The sequence below is a fragment of the Aotus nancymaae genome, unplaced genomic scaffold (genome assembly GCF_030222135.1).
Source record: "Aotus nancymaae isolate 86718 unplaced genomic scaffold, 86718_ANA_hifiasm-v0.15.2.pri h1tg000088l, whole genome shotgun sequence".
Taxonomy (NCBI): domain Eukaryota; kingdom Metazoa; phylum Chordata; class Mammalia; order Primates; family Aotidae; genus Aotus; species Aotus nancymaae.
This window is the reverse complement of record NW_026988503.1, coordinates 15,026,983-15,048,919: the sequence shown is the minus strand read 5'-3', so window position 1 is coordinate 15,048,919 and position 21,937 is coordinate 15,026,983. Positions and strand designations below refer to the sequence as shown.

The following is a 21,937-nucleotide window of genomic DNA, read 5'->3' as shown; positions in this document are numbered from 1 at the left end:
CCATCCTGACCAGCATGGGGAAACTCCGTCTCTACCAAAAATACAAAAATTAGCCAGGCATGGTGGCACGTGCCTGTAGTCCCAGCTACTTGGGAGGCTGAGGCAGAAGGATCACTTGAACCCAGAAGGTGGAGGTTGCAGTGAGCCGAGACCGCACCACTGCGCTCCAGCCTGGTGACAGAGCAAGACTCCGTCTCAAAAAAAAAAAAAAAAAAGAAGTGGTAGCATGTCAAATGCAATCTTCCTTCTTCTCCCAACTTCAAATCCAAATGAAACACCTCCCCTGGACTCACAGTTTCAGGCAAAGTATTTGGTCCCCAGAGAGTAGACATCTTGTCTGCTATAGGACTATCTTAGCTTCAGCATGAGAGAACTGGAAGACCAAGAGGGGAAGAGCCCCAAGGTAAGGCTTTGCCCACACTTTGTAGGACAAAGTGACCCACAGATAGACCTGGATCCCGAAGGGAATCACAACAACCGTTGCCATGGCTTCCAGGATGAGAGGAGGTAGAGATGTTTTCCTGAACAGGAAAACAAAGGAACCTAAGAGCAGAGACATCTCCTGCGGGTGTCTCAAGATGGGACAAGGACTTGCTGCAGACTCACCGCCTGTGGCATGGATAGAAACCACTGAGCTGCCATGACACAAGGCAGCCCAGAAATGTGACCTGAGCTGCAACGACAACACAAAGAAAGACTAACCACATACCTCAGGGAGTCCCGCAGCCAAAGACAGAACAAACAAGAAAAATCCTTCCAACTCCTAATGAGTTCGAGCTCCTGGAAGACACAGGTGACAACTTGAAGAAACAACAAGCACTTCAGAAAATTCAAGTAAATATTTTTTAAATGACCCTTTTAAAACAAACATATACATATATATATAATCCATGAACAAAAATATTCAGCACATAAATTGAAGCATCAGCACCACCAACATTAGAGACCTCAAGTAAATATCAACCACAGAGCAACACTTCTACAAAGAGATAAAAATCATGGAAAGACTCTGAAAAGATCTGTAGAAAATCTAAATGCAAACAAAAGAAATTACAAAAATATGTGAGATGAGAATCAAATAGAATAAATGTCGCTGAGTCAGATAAAACCTGACATTCTGTGGTGAAGAAAAATATTTTTTTAAAAAATAACAAGCTTCCAGATAAGCTTGTAACAGGTTACAACAGGCTTTTCATCTACAACGCTGGAAATTAGAAGACTGTAGAACAACTCTACCCACTTCAGAGGGACAAGCTCCACAAACTGAAACTTCTATAGCTAGATAAGAAACCACTCACCTCTCGGGTAATAAGAGACTTGCAGATCTGCAAGGATTGAGAAGTTGTATTATCTAAAAAGGGATGGAAGGAAACTATTTGAAAAATAAGTATTAACTAAGCATGTATTGAAGACTTTGAGATAGGAGAAGAGGAAGAGAAAAAAAAACAATAGACCAAGATCCTGGGTAATAAGACTGGAATATATAATGTTAAGTAAGGAAAATCGCAAAGAGAATCTCAGTCTAGACCTAATGTTAGGCCTCAGGGAAAGAGAGATGCAGAGGAAAATGTATTCTATGCTGGTTATTTTGCTTGCCCCATCCCTAGCCCCGACACACCCCAGCCCCATCTATTATCTGGCTTCTATCAGATCCAGTTACACTCCCTTCCTGTGCCATGGGAGACTGGACACTAGAGACTGTATCATCTTGGCTACTTGGCCAGTGGCTTCCAACTGGATTAGACCAATACAATGTGTAGGCTAAAAATGAGAAAAAAAGAACAGAGAGATCAGGCTATTTCTTCCCCTTTCTCTCTCATTGTCTCACGAAATCCCATAAACGAAAACTCCACCTGATTGTCCTCACGATGGCCCCAGATTTGTTTTTCTGGTTTCAGCAACAGCATTTCTTTCTCAAACCTTTTTGGCCATTGAGGACATCTTCCTACTGTTGCTACCTTCTGTGGCTGGAATTCTTTGAAGGTCTCCTACACATTTGTAAGCTCTCCCCTTCTTTAAAGTCTCTTCATGTCAGTTGTGAACTATTTCCTGCTAGAAGTTTTAATATACATTCCAAATTTCTTATTTGGGGAAAAGGTGGAGGATAGTGTAGGGATGATAAGAGTGAGAAAGGTACTTTTTTTGTATGAAATAAAACCTAGATTTAGTGTTGCCTTTTGATTTAATTACATTCTTTATCAAGAGATCCACTGTGGTTGCAAAGACCAAGAAAAGTACACAGTGAAATTATATATTTGCTAATTTATTTGTTTGCTAGGTTTTAGGTACAAACTTACCTAAGTTTATATTTGAGCAATATAAAAAATCTCTAACATTCATGATGGCAAGTTGTGAATTATCTGTTGACTTATGGTACCAGGATTACAAATGTAAATTCACTAGGATAACAGAAAACTATTTACTGGACTCCATCATTACAGACCTGTCATGTATTCCTTTTAACTACAAAATACCTGAGCCATCACAGACTGCTACCAGGTGTACTGATAGCTTTCCTTCCCTTACTCAGCATTTCTTCCCTCCAGAAGCTGCAGGTCCAAGTCACTATCTCAGATCTCAATAAATAATACTTTATAATACCTATATTATGCACGAAGCACTGAATCCATTCAACGTGTTTTCCTTTTAGAAATTTCAACTGGGCTATCATCAAGGCTCCAGGCACTGTCTTGGTGCTGAATGGTTTAGCACCTCCCTTCAAGAAGTTTGTACCAAAGACAGACAACTAATACTAAGTGAAGTGGCGCAAGAGTGTCATTCTCCTTTAGTAAAATATGCACAGAATAAACGTCACTGGAAGCAATTATGATATCACAGAAAGCACACCAGGACTGAGTCCAAGGTTTGGGTTTAAGGCTTCCTCTTCCTTGGGCAAGTTACCTAGGCCATTTCATCTACAGTTTTCCTATTTGTAGGACACAGTTGCTTGAAGTGACTAGAACTTAGATATTCAATATACACAAGATACGTTAACTTTTTTTCCTTGAAGAGGCAAGCGTTCTTCAGAAGTTGAAGAAAAAAACAATTTATTGAATATCTATTTCACACTATGCACTGATCATTTTCTTCTTCTATACTGTGTCCTGAGGTGAATGAAAGAGTGTAGGGGAAAGCTGGGCTGTAAAGGGCATGGATGAGGCCATGACTCTGTCCCCGAGTTGACTTCTAGAAAGACTAAGATTATGACGATGACTTGCACAGATATCGGAACATACGGCAGGAGTTTGAACCCATCTATGGTTTAGTTTATCTTTCTCATGTTCATGTTCTGCTTGTCCTATGTTCACTATCCCTTCAATGCATGGTTCAAGTTTTGATTCATTACACTCTGTGGATTTATGATTTATGTAAGCCCTCTCAATTCAATTTTATAATAAAGTGAGTTTTTTTTTAAGTTTAATCAAGCAGCATGTATTTTACTTGTATGAAATTCTGCCTTGGCAATAATTGTAACCTTCATTCAATCCATGGTTTTCTACTCTTCTATGATGTATATCTAAAAATAAACACACACGCACATCACACACACACGCTGAACTTGTGGTTAAACACAATGAACTGGCTATGCATTTCTGTCTTCACTGCCTCCCAAAATGGCAGCATGAATTTAAATCAATAACCCACAAGAGCAAAGAGACTCGGAAAAGAGAAAACAGTAGAAGAAGACATGGAACAAACTTTTGGAAGACGGAAAGTAGATGGAGGAGTGGTACTTGACTGCAGAGAATGAAGGAAGTTTAAACTTCAAAATCTACAAAGGGACACTACAGTAGCAAAGCATGCAAGTTTTCCTGGAAAAGTCTCAGAATCTAGAGGCAACACGTCCTTCGGGTAGAGAATGGTAGTAAGAAACACGGCTAGAGATACAGAGATTGGTTGAGAATTCAGAAACCAGCTGGAAAAGGATCTACCCGAAGTTTAAAAGATTCCAACTTACAAGAGACCAAAGCCAAAAGGGAAAATTAAAAGGAACTTGGAAGAAACAGAAACAATTCAGGAAGGAAAAAAAAAAACTATAATAATATAACATCCTCAGAGAGCTAAAACAATAGATTGCAATCATAAAAAACCAAAATGCTATGAAACAGGAACAATCAGAAAGTAAATGTGGCAGAGATACAGCTCAATATTGTCAATCTCTTCTTCCTTAGTCATAGGTGACCCATATTATTGGAAGCAGTGACACACTCAGCTAAAAACTTTTTCAGACACCCTTACAGATATGGTAACCAATAGGAAGTAGGCAGAAATATTTAGGTGTGCTTTCAAGAAAGTTCTCCTTTATGGCACTAGCAGAACTTCCCTAAGTCTTCCACTTGATCTCCTTTAAGACCTGGACCAGCCACAAGCAGAGGATGCCTGACATCTTTTAGTCACAGACCAAGCCAAATGTGGAGTCACTGGCCACATTATAAGCTTGCGCCACAAAATGACCCACCAAAAAGCAATTTTCCCCAAAACTGTTTCAGTTTTACAAAGTATTTTAACATCCCACTGGTCATCACAAGTACAGATACAGTTGCTGTAACTAACTGAGTAACGAGGCCAGGAGCAGTGGCTCACACCTGTAATTCCAGCACTTTAAAAGGCTGAGGCGGGCGGATCACCTGAGGTCAGGAGTTTGAAACCAGCCTGGTCAACATAGTGAAACCCCATCTCTACCAAAAATACAAAAATTAGCCAGGTGTGGTAGCCCTCGCCTGTAGACCCAGCTACTTGGGAGGCTGAGGAAGAACTGCTGGAACTCAGGAGGCAGAGGTTGCCATGAACTGAGATTGCCCCACTGTACTCCAGCCTAGATGACAGACTGAGACTCTGTCTTAAAAAAAAAAAAAAAAAAACACTGCACTGAATAATGAAACCTGAATTTTAAATAACTTGGTAATAATCAAGGAGCTAGAAACTCATCTGGAATTTATTAAACCAAGTAGATTCATTTCCTTACATAAAAAGCGTTACTGTAAATTGCAGTGTGGCTGTCAACCACATTCTTTTACCAGAACTAAGGCCAAATTTCAAAAGTACCAGCTATTTGGCAAGTTATACCTTGCAAGACTTACAAGCATTTTCCAAGTCTAAAAATGTTTGCAAATTGGCTTAAAAACAGGCAGTTTTATAAACTTTATCCTTTGAATAAAACACCTAAAACTGCATTTCTTTTCTTCGTGGAAACTACAAAAGCTTTTCTTTTCTAAAATAGCTCATTAAGCTCATTTTTAGTAAGACATCAGAAAATGTCCTTCTCGAAAGATCTTAAAGTTACGTCCTCCAAACTGAATACACCAGAAGAGCTAAATGAGTAAGATGACTCTAAGACACACATGAAAAATACAAAAATTAATTTAAAGAAGAAAAAGTACATAACAATGAATAGCTGAGACAAAGCCATAAACATTACTGTATAGAGACAAAAAACAATTTATTTGAAAAGAAAAAATTTAATACATGCAATCTATAAACCCAATTCTAATCTGAAAATTCACACAGAGAGTAGCTAAAAGGAAGAGGACAGAGAGTATAAGAACATATGTCCATGTTTCCAACAGTACAATAAACAGGAAATTTTTTTCCTTCAATATAAAACATTTCAGGCAAGTCAACTAGCCCTAGGTTTTATTACAAATCCACTGACAAGAAAAAATATTAAAGAAGTGCAAACATGAGCACAAGGATCTCTGGGGAGAGGATGATGAAGCATCATTAAGAAACAAGATGTGGCCAGGCACAGTGGTTCACACCTGTAATCCCAGCACTGTGGGAGGCCAAAGCGGGAGGAAGACTTGAGCCCAAGGGTTGGAGACCAGTCAGGGCAACATGGTGAAATCCCATCTCTACAGAAAATATAACATTTTAGAAACAAACCATCTTTACAAAATTATTGTGAATTAAAACCCTGGAGATATGAAAGATATTTTCCCCTATTTTGAAAGGAGAAATAATCTCAGAAGGTTAAAGTGACCTCCCCAAACAATCTTCAGTGGATCAAGCATTTCTAAAACACAGCAGCGTGCATCAACTTTAGTACTTCATATAGCGGGCCACATGATTCTTTCAGACTGGTTGTCTCAGAGTATAATTTCCTTAGATATTACAGGTTTCTACCTTCAACACGTATCCAAGAAAGTAGGTAAGCTGACAATAGGGAATGATTTTGTGAACACAAATAAACAGCATCTTTGGGAGAATGTTGCTTTTTTTTGCCGCACCAAAGTCGTATCCTAGCTTTATTAAAGGGCCTGTGCTGCAGAGTCAATAGAAAAACACAAAAAGTCCCATCAGTTTAATAACAATAAAAAACCCCAAGTGGAAAACTGAGGGAGGCAGGGGAAGAGACCCCTGGGCCAGGGGCACCAGGAGCCCTGCTCATGGCACCAGGCCTGGCCACAGGGTCCCCTGGTATTGCTGTTGCTATGAGGTTGGGGGCAGCGATTGTCCTGTGGAAGCCACCGTTCGCCTGGGTCGGGGACCCTCATTTCTTCTGGGGTGTGCTCAGCTTCTGCATGCTCTGGATCTTGTCCAGCAGGCCAGAGATGAAGGCCTCTGTGGGTTTGTAACAGTCAACCAGCAGTTCCTTGACCCTGGCAGCCCTGTCATCGTCACTCTCCATGTCCAGGAGCTCCTCCACGTCTATCTCCAGTTCTGGGATCTCCTCTTCCTGGCAGTCGCAGAGGCGCGTGAGCTGCTCCAGGATCCACTCCTCTAGGTTGAGGCGCTTCCGTAGCTCCTTGTGGTCATACTTGATGGTGACCTTCCCTTGGCGCCTCACTGGGCCCTCATCGTCCGCGCCGCCCGGGCCTTCTCCTGCGGCCCCGGGGGGAACTCTGACAGTAGACGCGTGGTCCTGGGTCGCCACTGCCCGGCCCGGGTGCCGGGGCCGCCAACGCCGCGCCCCACGCGGTGCCGCTATCTGCCATGGCGGCCGCCGGGGCCACGTGCGCGCGTCGGGCCCCTCCCTGCGCCGCTGCCACCGGGACGCCCGCCGACTGGCTCGGGTTAGCCCGCCCGCTCCGCTCTGTGCGGCTCCGTGGAGGGCGGCGGCGGGGGCCTGGCCTGGCTGCGCCCCGCCCCGAGAATGTTGATTTCTTGGAAAACTCTTCTGATCTAATCCTTTGTGGAGTGCCTGCCTCTCTACACCAAAACTTTACCAAGCTTGGCTTGGCTCCCCCACCAACACTCCAGATCTATACTTTCTTTTTTTTAAAAAAAAAAAAAGACTAGTCAAGTGCAGTAGTGAGAAGCGGGGAAAGAGTAGAACAAGGAGTTCGATCTGTAACTGACTGTGAACAATCAATTGAGATAACTCACTACCTTTGGACCAGCTAAGAGCTATACTTTCAACAAGTGAGAGATTACTCTCTTGCCAACTTCAATGGTCTTACTCCCATTTTCTTTTCCCTTGATCACTCCTAGTTTAGAACACTCTTCATAATCCTACTCTCTCTACTTACCTTTCAGAAAACCAGTGTTTCCCTTAAGATCTCTAACACATTCCTAGTTTTCTACTAGCTTTTGGACCACCACCTCCCCCTTCCCTTCCAGTCCTCCTAAAAGAAGACGTTGTCCAAGGGGTTTAATCCTTAATCCTCTAATATGCAATAGTATCTTTCCCCTCCACCGACCCATTCTGTAGAACAGATTCTAACATCATCTGATGGGGCATTTAAAAAAAAAATCAAAATTGATATCCACTATTTGGTCTTAGATCTTATAATTCTTCCTACCTTCAAATCAGCACTTTCCACACTAAGTAGACTACTAGCTGCATTGTCCTGCCCATAGGACAGTTCAATACTCGCTTCCTCATGCTCGCACCACCCCTACCCAACTCGAATGCCTTCCACTATACTTCCCATGCATCAACTTTCTGATTCAGGTCAAGAAAGACCTTCTCTAATAGTTTCCAAATGCTTTTCCCATCCTCAAGCTTCCTGTAGGTTTGCTGTCCAACATGTCTGCACTTACTCTTATACTGTCCTGTGGCTGTTTCTTCCCTGACAGGTCAAGTATCAGAAGGGACTTCACACCAAGTGAAACAGGAGAAGAACCCAGAGGGCAATGAACAGACTGTTTTGAGAGGGAAGTTATCACCAGTTCTTTCTGATGCTTTTGGTAGATTGACAAGTGTCCTATTGTTCCCTTTCTCACCACGCACACTGTCCCTAAGGCCCTGTCCCATCCCAACATGAGAAAGCTTTTTAATAGTATCTACTTACACTTCAGTGTGAATTTACACCACATGCCATACTTTATCTCGGCTAGCCGCAACCTTCGCCTTCGGGTTCAAGCGATTCTCCTGCCTCAGCCTTCCGAGTAGCTGGGATTACAGGTGCACATCACCACGCCTGGCTAATTTTGTAATTTAGTAGAGACAGGGTTTCTCCATGTTGGTCAGGCTGGTCTCAAACTCCCAACCTCAGGTGATCCGCCCACCTCAGCCTCCCAAAGTACTGGGATTATAGGTGTGAGCCACCAACCCAGCCACTACATGCCATATTAAGTCTAATCACTTTTCTATGCTTTTTAACTTAGCTTCAATTGTGAAACAAGAAAATGAGTGAGACAGGCTGATATATAGAAGAGCCAATAGCACAATAAGATGTGTACATGCCACAAAACAGGCAGGGCTACGTAAGGGAGGGTGAGAAACAAAGGAAGATGAATGAAGGGGTTGAGAGCTTGATTTTTCTATTAGACAGATCTAAGTTCAAATACTGGGCCTGCCAGCATCAGCTGCATGGTGTTGGGGAAGAAGCTTAACTTCTCTGAACCTCTTTTTTTCTCATTTTATATATATATATATAATCATTTTTTAAAAGAATATCTTTTAATTCAAGTAATAGCTAGAAACAATCATTAAAAAACAAGTTAGATTGGGAGCAGTGGGCCAAGCCTGCAATCCCAACACTTTGGGAGGCCAAGGTGGGAGGATCACTTGAGGCCAGGAATTCAAGACCAACCTAGGCAATATAGCAAGACCCTGGCTCTATAAAAAAAATTTTAAAAATTATCCAGGTCTGGTGGTACACCTATAGCCCCAGCTACTCAGGAGGCTGAGACAGGAGTTCAAGCCTGCAGTCAGTTATGATTGCACAACTATACTCTAGCATGGGTGACAGAGTGAGACCCTGTCTCAAAAAAGAAGAAAAAGAAACTTAAGAGAAAATCAGTTTGTGCAAAATTGTATCAGGAGCTTCAGCTTCCCTTTTCCCTTCACTTCTGAACAAAACCCTTTTGAAAGCCTCCACCCTCAGTTTTGTGTGCCATTTCAGAATAATTCCATCAGAAAGCTGGTATAAAGTACAACCCTTTCAAAGCATTAAGATGGGCCTCTGATGTGTAAGTTGGAGCAGATGCTAGAAACTTTCCTGTTCTCAATAAAGTTTCTATTTTTTTTATTTCTAAACAGGGTAAAGCTATTTTCTGCTTTTCTGTCTCCAATTATGACTACAGACCATGCTCAAACTGCAGGACACAACTCAATCAGCAGGTTGTGAAATCTTTGTCATGAATAATACCCCAAAGTTTCATGATGACATATTATCCCCAAGCACAGGGTATTCAGCTAAAAAGGCTCATCTTCAAATTTACTTGCACTTTTTTTTATGATACTTGCTTACTTTCAGGCATCTTTAGAATTGGTTAAATAAAGTCAATTTGGCATGGTTTAAAAACTTGCTCTTTTCAGAAAAACATGTTCAAAACTTGCTCAATCTAGAACAGAACTCGAAAAAGCAGGGAAAATCCCAACTAATACAACAAAACCAACTTCTCTTGTTGAATGAAGCATAACCAAGTAGTCAGTCATGTCACAGGGCTAAAAAGATTTCAGTACAGAGAATTAAAAGGTATTTGTTCGTTCATCCACTTACTTTTCCCAGGAATATTGAGTGCCTAGTAAACACTTGCCACTATTCATGACTTGAAAACAAAATAAGCCCTTGTACATAAGGCACTTATATCCTAGTGGAAATAGCTGAACAGACACACACACACACACACACACACACGTATATAAAATGCAGAGGCAAGTGATAATATGTGCAATAAAATCTGAGTATGGAGGGACAAGGGAGGATAATGGCAGTGGGAGGGAAGAGGAGGTATCATTTAGGCTAAGACCCGAATAAGTGAAGAAAATGTATTCATGCAGAAGAAACAGCAACACGAAGACCTTACGATAAAGCCCTTTTCTGTACATCTGAGGAACATCTGGAAGCCAGCATGAACACAGTAAGCAAGTCGAAGAGTAGGGGTGGAGATGAGATAGGCAAGCAGGGGACAGATCACGTGGGGCCCGAGAGACTGGCTTAAAAATGCAGGCTTTATTCTTAATGCAATGGAAAGCCTTTGTCAGGGGAGGGAGCAAGGGTGCAGAGTCAGATGTATAATCTCTGGCTTCCATTTTTAAAGAGGAAACTGGCTGCTCTTTTGGAAGCAAGGAGTCCAGGCTACTGCAACAGCATAGATGAAAGGTGATGGTGGATGTGGTAAGAAGTGGTCAGAGTCTGGATCTATTTGAAGACACAGCCAGCTGGATTTCTTCAGATTGGATGTGGGGTGTGATGTTATAAAAGAACAAGAGTCAATAACGACTTCAAATTTGGGAGCCTGAGCAACTGGCTGAACAATGATGCCATTTGCTAAGACAGAAACCCTGGGGAGATGAGAAGATGATTAGGAAGGGGTGGGGAGAGGGTAGGACTAAGAGTTTTGCTTAGAATCCAGTGAGTGTGACATGCTTATCAGACCTACACTGGGAAATCTTGGGTAGATAGTTACTAAAATTTAAGGACAAGGTCAGGGTCAAGAATGTAAATATGGAAGCAATCAGCATGGAGAAGGCATATGAACTTAATAACACTGCTAGGAAGATACTGTAGACAAAGAAAAGAAGACAGAGAAGATGAGTCCTTGGATGTTCTAACATTCACTGATGACAGTAATTAGAAAGACTGAGCACAGAAAAATTAGAAATACCAAGTGAAACAGAAGAAAAACCTAAAAATGGTTTGAGAAGGCAATGAAGGGTTTGAGAGGGAAGTTTTCACCAACTCTATCTAATGCTTTTTATACACTGACAATATTTTCTTCAGACCTTAGGGTAAATTCCAAATGTGTTTGATACCGTTCCAGAGGCAATACATTCACTTATTGTCCCCTTCCTCACATAGAATGAAAAACATTAAACTGTCATGCAAAAAAATAATTCTACAATGAACTTCCTTTTTTTTTTTTTTTTGAGACAGGGTGTCTCGCTCTGTCATCCAGGCTGGAATGCAGTGGTGCAATCATAGCCCACTGCAGCCTTGAACTCCTGGGTCAAGCCAGAATGAAATCCTATAATGAGACTGGCAACGACCTCCCTTCCTTTGACTGTTATGAAATGGTGGTATAACAAAATAGCTCAAAATATTTCTTTCCCTGTTCACACATCTAGATCAAATTTCAATCTAGTGCAAAAACTTTTCACCAGAGTCCCAGCTTTGGTACTAACAAGTTTAAACACTAACTAAAAAGTATCCTAATCAAAAACATGACATGTATTTTGAAGCACTGTACAATAACCATCTGTACAATTTTAGTATGCATGAACTACAGAAATGTAGGTCACATAAGAGAAGGTGATACTTTTATAAATTATCCTACAGAAGAAACTACTTCGAGATCTATTTCCTAGTCTAGCTCAAAGTATAACTCCATGTCATATTAAAATGTTTCCCTTTTTTAATACTTTAAACGGTTGATTGAGGCCGGACGCAGTGGCTCACACCTGTAATCCCAGCACTTTGGGAGGCTGAGGCAGGCGGATCACGAGGTCAGGAGTTCAAGATCAGCCTGGCCAATGGTGAAACTCCATCTCTACTAAAAATACAAAAATTAGCTGGGTGTGGTGGTGCATGCCTGTAATCCCAGCTACTTAGGAGGCTGAGGCAGGAGAATCACTTGAACCTGGGGGGCAGAGTTTACAGTGAGCTGAGATCACACCACTGCACTCCAGCCTGGGCAACAAAGCAAAAAAAAAACAAAAACAAAAGCAAAAAAAAGGGTTGATGAACACTAACAATCACTAAAATACAATCAAATATATAAACCTAAAGTCTGCAATTGCTCAACGGTGTCTATTTGGCTGGGCATGGTGGCTCACACCTGTAATCCCGACACTTTGGGAGGTCAAGTTGGGAGGACTGCTTGAAGCCAGGAGTTCAAAACCAGCTTAGGAAACAAAGCAAGACCTTGTCCCTACCAAAAAAAAATTAATTATCTGGGTGTGGTCGTGTATGCCTACAGTCCCAACTGTTCCAGATGCTGAGGCAGGAAGATCGCTTGAGCACAGGAGTTCAAGGCTGCAGTGAGCTATGATCGTACCACTGCACTCTAGCCTGGGCAACAGAGTGAGACCCCGTCTCTAAAAAAGAAAAAAAAATAATGTCTATTGGCAATTCTGTAACTTATATATATTTGATGATCATGTACTAATATGGCACTAACGTCACAAGAAAGAATTTGTGCTGGTGAACGGGAGTTGCATAGGATTTGTCATGTACAAAAAATAGCTAATCCTACAGCTTTAGGCGGAACAAGGACAAAGAGCCCATTCCTTTCTAATTCTAAATTCCTTAACAGTGATGAACTACCTGGCCAGTGCCACTCCCAGGCAGCAGAGTGTAATCACTAAGAGGGCAGGCCGTAGGTATTCAAATCCTCAGCCAGCTCTTACAACTTCTAGTGTTTCCTTGAGGAAATTATTTTACCTCTCACCCCTCTTTTCTCTCATTGGAAAAGAACACCGTCAGGTAATAATAGTCCTTCATTATAAGATACATGGGTATAGTTCACTAGCCACTTATGCATGTGGCAGTAACTCAAGAATACTAGTTGCTTTAGTTGTCATTTATTCAGCTTCTTTTGCAAAAAACCTTCACTAGTAGGTAACTTACTATTCAAGTCAGCTCCTCTAGTGTAGGGCACTGCTATATTCATAGAAAGGTCTTCAAAATACTGAGTCAAAAGTCTCACTGTGACCAGTTGTTACCAGTTCTGCCCTCTGAATCCATACAAAAATTTCCTAACCTTTCTACATGGCAATCCCATTGTGCTTGACTGACAGAAGGCCTAGTGCTGTGTACCAACATAAAAACGCACTCAAGCACCAAACTCAGCACTCTGTATCCAGAAGTGAGAAGCAGTCTTTGGGCATACCACTGGGGTATTTCATAATCTTTGGCAAGGCTGTTCATAGGACTGTGCTGTGACTCATCAGAGTAGAACTTGCCAATGTCCATCTCTTTAAGCAAAGCTGCAAGTTGAGCATGTTAAACCTCCGTTTCAAAGTTGTGCGTGTATGACAGCTATTATCCTTATTAAGAGCTTTGACTACATCAAATGTGTTTTTAAAGAAACACAACCAATAATTATTTAACACATTCTGAAACTAAAGAGTTAAGTACAGGTATGCATAATTTATCACTTCCTTAGGCTCTAACACATTTTTGACAGTTAACAGGCTTAAGGAGATCTGGAAACATCAATTAAATAGGCCAACCTTCTGATTGAACACAAAATATTCATTCATTCAACGAGTATTTGGGAACATTCTGTCATGAACTATAGGGTGCAGAAACAACATAAGCAACTCAACCTGCAGACGCTAACTCAAAGACAGAGTTCACCTGCAAGGTGTATTTCCTCCGAACTAAAAGGATTGAGCAAATGTGTTGATGTCGCTTTGCTTTTCTTAACTAGCATTCACAGAGCTAGTGTGTTTCTAGAACTCAAATGCTGGTATGTTGAGAAGTAGTCTTAATAGGAAGAGGGGAGGTGAATGGAGGGTTTAGTCTCAACAGTAGTCTTTCCCTACCCAAAGCACCCTTGGCATCCAGAGAGAAAGAGAGCTAGAGCACTGCACAGAAAGACAAGAATCAACGCAGATTGAATAAATTGGCACACTCCCTGCCATCCAATCCAGGACACTATTCCTCTCTCCCTAAGCTTAGGAGAAGCTTTAAGGATTTGTGCTTTACAAATGGCTTAACAAACACCAAGGTTTCAAGGCTTCTTCACAAGGGCCAATTGTGACTTCATTGAGCCTTTTGTGGCTTTATCTAGAGGACACAGAACCTCCTTGACTCGGCTTCATCGTTCCTCAATGGAGGAAACCCAATAGGTCATCTGTTACAAAAATGTTTAATATCACCAATAAATAATCTGAGGAAAAATTAGGACAAGATGTGTCTTTCATCTATTCGCTTAGAGGGAAAATACAAATCACAATTTCTAATTTGGGACAGAATATGAGGAAAATGTTGCCCTCAACCCCTGTTCATTGTGCAAACTGCCACAAAGGTTTTAGAGGGTATCTTTGGTGATGTGTATCAAGAACCATAAATCATTCATTCATTATTTTTCACCCAATGGGTCCACTTCCCTGACTGGTTCAATAATGCTCTTATTTATTAATTTACTTGTAGAGATAGGGTCTTACTCTATGACCCAGGCTGGAGTGCAGTGGCACAATCATGGCACACTGCAGCCTCTATTGCCCAGGCTCAGGCGATCCTCCCACCTAAGCCTCCCAAGCAGCTGAGATGCAGGTGTGTGCCACCTTTTTTTTTTTGTTTTTTGGTAGATTTTTTGCTGCGTTGACCAGGCTGGTCTTCCTCAGCCTCCCAAACTTCTGAGATTGTAGGCATGAGCCACCATGCCTGGCTGACACCCTGTTTTATTAAAGGTACAAGTTCTTTGTATTTTTCCTCACTTTATGAAAGAGGTCATTTCTAGCTTTCAGTGCATCAGTACATTGGAAGAATCCAGAATGACTGACACAGTGCTGGAACCCTCCCAGTTCCTCAGGAAACACTTTGACATATCTGTTTACACTTCCTGGAGTCAGGCTGTTCTAACGGCATTCCCGCCCAGGCTCCTACTTGTATGAATCAGTTCCCTCTCAAGAGGATTTCATGAACTCCATCATCTCTTGCCACCCCTATCTTTTCTAGGATCCTTTCTTATTTGCCATATAAAGATGCTGTGTTCAAGAAATTATAAAACACTACATAAAGAAAAAAATGGGGCCAGGCATGGTGGCTCATGCCCTGTAATCCCAGTACTTTGGGAGGCCAAGGCAGGTGAATCACTTGAGGCCAGGAGTTTCAGACCAGCCTGGGCAACATAGTGAATTGCTGTCTCTACCAAAAAAAAAAAAAAAGAAAAAGAAAGAAAAGAAATACAAAAATTATCTAGTCATGGTGGTGCACACCTATAGTCGCAGCTACTCAGGAGGCTGAGGCAGGAGAATCACTTGAACCCAGGAGGCAAAGGTTGCAGTGAGCCAAGATCATGCCACTGCATTCCAGCCTGGGCAACAGAGTGAGATCCTGTCTCAAAAAAAAAGTAAAAGAAAAAATGAGATGACAAGTAGGCATTAAGACATTTCTTGGCCATTCGCACCTACCTTGAGAAATCCATAGTGCTAGAAATCAAAGAGTGGATGCTTACCAAAGGAGCAGAGATTGATGTGCCCTCTGGAAGGGAACTCTCTTGAGTGATAAAAAGTGCTCCGTATCTTTGGCCGGGCATGGTGGCTCAAACCTGTAATCCCAGCACTTTGGGAGGCCGAGGGGAGCAGATCACGAGGTCAAGAGATCAAGACCATCATGGCCAACATAGTGAAACCCCGTCTCTACTAAAAATACAAAAATGAGCTGGGTGTGATGGCACGCACCTGTAGGCCCGACTACTCAGGAGCCTGAGGCAGGAGTGTCGCTTGAACCTGGGAGGCAGAAGTTGCAGTAAACCGAGATCACGCCACTGCACTCCAGCCAGGTGACAGAGAGAGACTCCATCTCAAAAAAAAAAACAGAATGTGTTCTGTATCTCGACTGGGTACTGGCGACTTAGCATATAGGTCTGACAAAACTCCTATACGGTATACTTAAACTCAGTGCATTTCACTGCAGGTAAAACATGACCTCAGTAAGGTACTTCAGCAAAAGTACTCTCAGCAACTCCTGGAAGCTATGCTGTATGCAACTTTAAGATTTCACACATGACAAGTTAAAACAGGCCAAAATGCCCCAGCCTAGTGGACAAATGGGTCAGCCCCACTGCAGCCTCGGCTCAAATGCTGCCTTCTCTGTGCGCTTGACCTGACTCTCCAGGAAGACTCAGGCTGCCTCATCAATGCCATCACATGCACTAGATAAACTTCACTATCTGACAGCACTGCTGGGTCTGTCTGCAAATCTGCTTCTCATGGGAGCTGCCTCTCTTTGAAGGTCCAGGTAAGGGCTAAGAATTTGGTGACTAAATCCATAAGCCCAGCAAGTGTCTGGCACACAGTAGGCACATAGTAGGTGTTTTTGAGATGACTAAATGTAAGTTCCCATGAGGGAAATCATCAAGTGGAGGGCAGGAGTAGAGTAAGGTGACTCAGGAACAGGGTTGAGCAGAAGAGGAAATGCTAAGTAAATAGACAAGTACACACTGGCAGATGGAGACACATCCTGCAGCAGGTCGCAACCAAACAACTGTAACCAATAAAGCTTAGCACACTGAAGCAAGTTTCCACTGGAAAGAGAATGAGTTCTGCTCCTTAAAACCTATTTTTTTTTGAGACGGATTCTCGCTTTGTCACCCAGGCTGGAGTGCAGTGGCGAGATCTCAGCTCACTGCAACCTCCGCTTCCCAGGTTCAAGTGATTCTTCTGCCTCAGCCTCCCGAGTAACTGGGACTACAGGCTTGCCCCATCACCCACAGCTGACTTTTTTGTATTATTAGTAGAGACGGAGTTTCACCATATTGGCCAGGCTAGTCTCAAACTCCTGACCTCATGATCCACCTGCCTCAGCCTCCCAAAGTACTGGGATTACAGGCGTGAGCCACCGCGCCCGGCTAAAAACCCTATTTTTTAATGTTGTTAAAGCTGTAACTTTATTTGCACTTTCATTCAACAAGCATTCACCAGGCACCAGGCCAAGCAGTCAAGAAATAAATAAGATACGATTCCTGCCCTCAGTCAGCTCATAGACTAATACAGAAAAACAAATAGAACTATACCGCACAATGCAAAAAGAGAGATTTATGTGAGTAAGACAGGGGAGAAAGGAATGGCTGGGGCTGGAGGTTTGGTGATTTCCGGAAACCTTCACATAAAGATTGATTTTAGCCCAAGTATGGAAGAAAGAAGAGGCGTTTACTAGGTCAACAAGGAGTAACAGGTATTCCATCCATACAAAAACATGGAGGTGACAAAACTGCATTCCGTGCAAGGAGAAACACAAGCAATGGATTAGGGAGCACCTGTGGCTCTACCATCAGCATCCACTTAACTGGCACAACCACCAGGGGAGATTAAGAGGAAAAAAGACCTACAGGATTCAGATAGCAGAGTCCACACTTGAACGATGATTTGACTTCAGAACTGCACCCTTAATTGCTATGCTATCTGGTAGCCACACAAGTAGTTATGGAGAAATTGATTGAAAATCAAGATTAGATTGATAGGCAGGAACCAGATTATAAAGGGCCATGAAGGCTACACTAAGGGTTGTGGACTTTAAAATCTTTTTATGACTCTCAGAAATCAAGGAATTAACAAAATCAGGTTTATATTTTGAGAAAAATGATTTTAGCTACAACAACTAAAGTAAGAATTGCTTTCTAACCCTACAATTTTTAAACAAATATTAATCACAATGTCTTTAATCTGTTGATGGAAATTATACGTGATTACCAAAAAATGCTTCCATGAACTCAGTAACATTTTCAAATGAATGTCTTTGTCACTCTACATACATTTCAAAGACAATAGTACAAATGCGTAAGACCTGCATTTAGCCTCTTGACAATGCTGGTGTACAATGAAGATTCATGTACTGCAGGCAAACTTTTTCAAACCAGACCAGACTGACAGCCGCTAGTAGAAGGGATATTTATGAAGAAAGAGGGAAACCATTTAGAAGAATTTCACTAATATCAATGGAAGATCCAGAGTGCAATTCCTTAACATGAAACACTTTAAAAATGATTTTAGTTCCAGCAGCTAGAATAAGAATTGCTGTGTAACACTATAATTTTTAACATATTTATCATAATGTTTTAATATCTGTTGATTGAAACTGTACATAATTACCAAAAATACTTCCATTAGCACCAAAGGCAAAACAGTTAAAAGGTGATGAACAGCACATGTGTGAAGGATAAAAATTGGGGCAGGTAGAGAAACAGACCAATTAGAAGTGAGGAAGGATTCATATTCTAGTGCCAGACTTGGCGATGAGCTCAGGTTGGCATCCCTTACAGGGTAACAGCAATACTGAAAAAATCCAATCCAAAGATAACAGGAAGGGCAGGTGAGAAGGAGGGTGGTAAATTAAGTTATCCTGTTCTGCTCCAGCCATAAAAATTACTCTTGTATTTGAACCTCAACCTAAATAGCAACATTAACTTGCAGACTAGAAAACTGTGACCTATCAGTGCAAAGTGCTACATACCTTAGTTTCAGTCTCATTAGTATTTTGTCAAGGCTTTCAGGTGACCCCAAACAGAGAGACAAAGGCAACTATTCAGCAGAGAAAATTAAAAGGTACTGCAGAAGAAGCCTAAAATTAGAGTCCCGGCTATATTTTCTACCACTTCATCACCCACTAGGTAGCCTTGCTAGAATCAAGCTTCCCCTCTGCCTTTGCCTTCAAACCATTAGAGTACTTGGTTTTAAACTGGTGTTTAATCATGAACCAGCCCTGATACATTATTAATGTTCCAAACAGGCTTTCCAACCACATAATAATCCAATATCATTATGTTATCTTAAAGGGTAGCACTCCTACATTTGCTTTGAATTGCAAAATTAGCACCAGAAGACAAGCCAGTTTGTATATATACTCAAGTATATAAATACAATTCGAAATTAATAAAAACAAGATTCGTAAAATGCTAATAATTGGCAGAATAACAACCACTAGCTCTTACCTCAATCTCCTCCACTCTAAAAAATAAACTTAAAATTTGGTTATGAGAATTACACATTAGCTATTTAAATCAAAGACAGAAAACTGAAATGGCAAGAAGATGCTGAAATGGAGTCCAGTCATCATTCAAAATTTTACAAGGTTATTGGAGTTAGTGACTTTGGGGTATTCAAAGCTGCAGCGAGAATACAAGTAACAGATTACATCTAATACATATAGAATCTATATAATACATATGTATATATGTGCATACACATACAGTATGTACATTTAAAAACCCTTCTATATTTCAGTAATGTGTAAAGGAATAGGGCAAAATGAAGCAAGAATATTAGCAAGCAGGAAAAAGAATACAAATACACATTGGAATCAAGCTTTCATCTTCAAATTAGGGGTTCTTAAAGAGGTTGTGGTGATGACAGAGTCATTCATTCTGCTTCTTTTGGCAAGAACAATATTTTAAAATATGTGCTTTGGTGGCAAAGGCAAAGCTGACAAGACAGATAAATGTGGACACTGGCTGGAGAAACAAAATAGCCCCAACAGTGAGCATGCTGTGGTCATTTCACATGCCCAGAGTATACTAAAACTATGTGAACATGTAAATTCCTCACATACACACAATGAAGGCAAACATACTGCCTTGCTCCATGTGGCATGAAAAAAATTGCTTAATTTTAATTTCATTAACTATATTAAAAGGATATGACAGGCCAGGCGTGTGGCTCACGCCTATAATCCCAGCACTTTGAGAGGCCGAGGCGGGTGGATCACTAGATCAAGAGATCGAGACCATCCTGGTCAACATGGTGAAACCCCGTCTCTACTAAAAATACAAAAAAAGAAAAAAAAAATTAGCTGGGCATGGTGTCGCACGCCTGTAATCCCAGCTACTTGGGAGGCTGAGGCAGGAAAATCGCTTGAACTCAGGAGGTGGAGGTTGCGTGAGCTGAGATTGCACCATTGTATTCCAGCCTGGGTAACAAGAGCAAAACTCCGTCTCAAAAAAAAAAAAAAAAAAGGATATGACAGTACCTTTAGGAAGATCCAGCTTTCTGCTAATGGTGAACAAAGTAAATTATAGAGGTGCCAAATCATTGCTGATAAACACCTTTACATAGACTGCGATGAGAGTGAAAAGAGGCCATATGTACAATGCCTAATGATATCTTTTATCACAATACACTTTTCCCTAGTTCATTATACACAAATTTCTTGGAGAAACCCTACATAATTATGACCAAGCAGGGACAAAAAAGGAATTCTTAGTTTTCCAAAATCTGCATACTAAAAAAAGGAAAGGGTGTGGAATCATTCGTATTCACGTTTCCTGAAACAAATACAAAGCATGCAGATGCAAACTCCACGCAGAAGCCATGTATGACCAAAACATGTCCCCACGTCTCCCCTTCTCCCTCCCTCAATTCCCAACACTCAAACACAAAATGTTTGTTTTCTAAAATTATGCAGAACACACACTGCTAATGGAAAATTACAGTTGGAAGTCTTGGCTTTTCAAAGTTTACGAATGAGGGAAGTTATTTCTCTTAACTATATTGCTGAAATTTTTCCACTCTCATTTCAATTCAAAATACCGTGATTATTCGTCTCCCAGCTTCCCATGCCCTCCCTTTACATCTAAGTCACCTTCAGACCAGCTCAAAGTTTCCATCTAAAAAGACACTAAAAGCTCATTCCTTAGACCTCCCAACTGTCCTGTGGGTAATACTACTCACATTTCACATTCCTTTATTTAGTGTAAGAAATGTAACACTGAAAGTTTATTCTTTCTTTCCATACACATATATGTATTTCTTTAAGGAAAAATAAATTATTTTCAAGTATTGTTCGCCTTGGAATTCGTAAACCTGTTTTTTTCCGTGGAATAATCTGTAAGACTAATTTGACGTTTTAAATACGTTGATTAAACCAGCACGTGGCATCAATAACTCCTAAATGACTGCAATGCTGGTGCATGCCACAATTTTCAACAGTTGTTCCTGATTCACATCTGCTTCGAAGACTTTTGCCTCGTTTTAAAAGTCATCTTTTCGTCCAGTAGAATAACGGCTAGAAGTCCTGATGTTAACCTTCTACAGATAAATGTAGCCCCAAGGCGTGGATAGAGAGACCCGCTCTTTTTCAGGGGGAAAGAAGGGAATGGAAGATTTTGTCTGTGAGGCACAGCTGGAAGGATAACAACTCTCAATGAGTGACCCTAGGATCTCAGTCTCATCAAAGCTGAAAATGAAGCAGCACAAGGCCTGGCCCCTACCCCCTGGGGCTTGGATGCGGCTGCAGAGAAATCATCCTTCCAGGTGCTCCTCCGGTGTGTTACTACCTCCACCTGCCCTCCCACCCACCCTTCTTTTCCGCTCCCCCTCCACACTGAATACACTGGCTTCTCAGCTATAGGTCGAGCATCCCCACTTCTAGGCACCCCGAGGGAATGCACGCGAGTGCCCTGGCCCAGCTCTGCACCACGCGCTCTGGGCTGTGCCCTGCAGAGAGACGCCCCGGGCGAGCCAGGGCCGACCTGCGCTGCTCCTCCCGGACGTGCAGGGCCGGCACCCGGCGGGCGAGCGCTCACCTCTGCCCTAGGAAGCCAGTGACAACGTCGGGGGCCGGGGGTTAGGCAGCGCTAATCAAAGCGGGACATTAAGAGGCAGGAGAGGCAGAACCCGCAGAGTCCCCAAAAGTGCACAAGCAAAGCAGCTTCTTCGCGCCGGCTGGGTCACCCAAGGAGGCTAAAGTGCAGAGTGTCCGGGGCTGCAGTCACGTAGCGACCACCGCCCCGAGACAGCCAACACCTGCGGAGGGGAGAGCAGTGAAAGGCACTCACCTCCACCCATCTCTGAGCCTCGGCGAACGCCACGGAGCAGTCGGCCTCCGCCTCCTCCAGCCCTTCCATGGCTAGGACAAGGGAGGGGGAGAGAGACTCAGTGGGT

The 21,937-nt window shown here is 42.0% G+C and overlaps 1 protein-coding gene and 1 pseudogene across 6 annotated transcripts in view; both read right to left on the bottom strand.

The window, feature by feature from the left end:
* The window catches only part of LMO7 (LIM domain 7), a 229,263-nt gene extending 207,361 nt beyond the window's left edge, over positions 1-21,902 (bottom strand). For all 6 annotated transcript variants that reach the window (XM_064369107.1, XM_012472043.2, XM_064369110.1 and 3 more), the window contains exon 1: positions 21,832-21,902. In XM_064369107.1, the coding sequence (XP_064225177.1) occupies positions 21,832-21,900 (69 nt within the window). In that variant the 5' untranslated portion in view covers positions 21,901-21,902. The remainder of the gene's footprint in view (positions 1-21,831) is intronic.
* LOC105730658 (protein phosphatase 1 regulatory subunit 14B-like) lies at positions 6,278-6,935 on the bottom strand (annotated as a pseudogene).
* Positions 21,903-21,937: the final 35 nt, after the last annotated feature.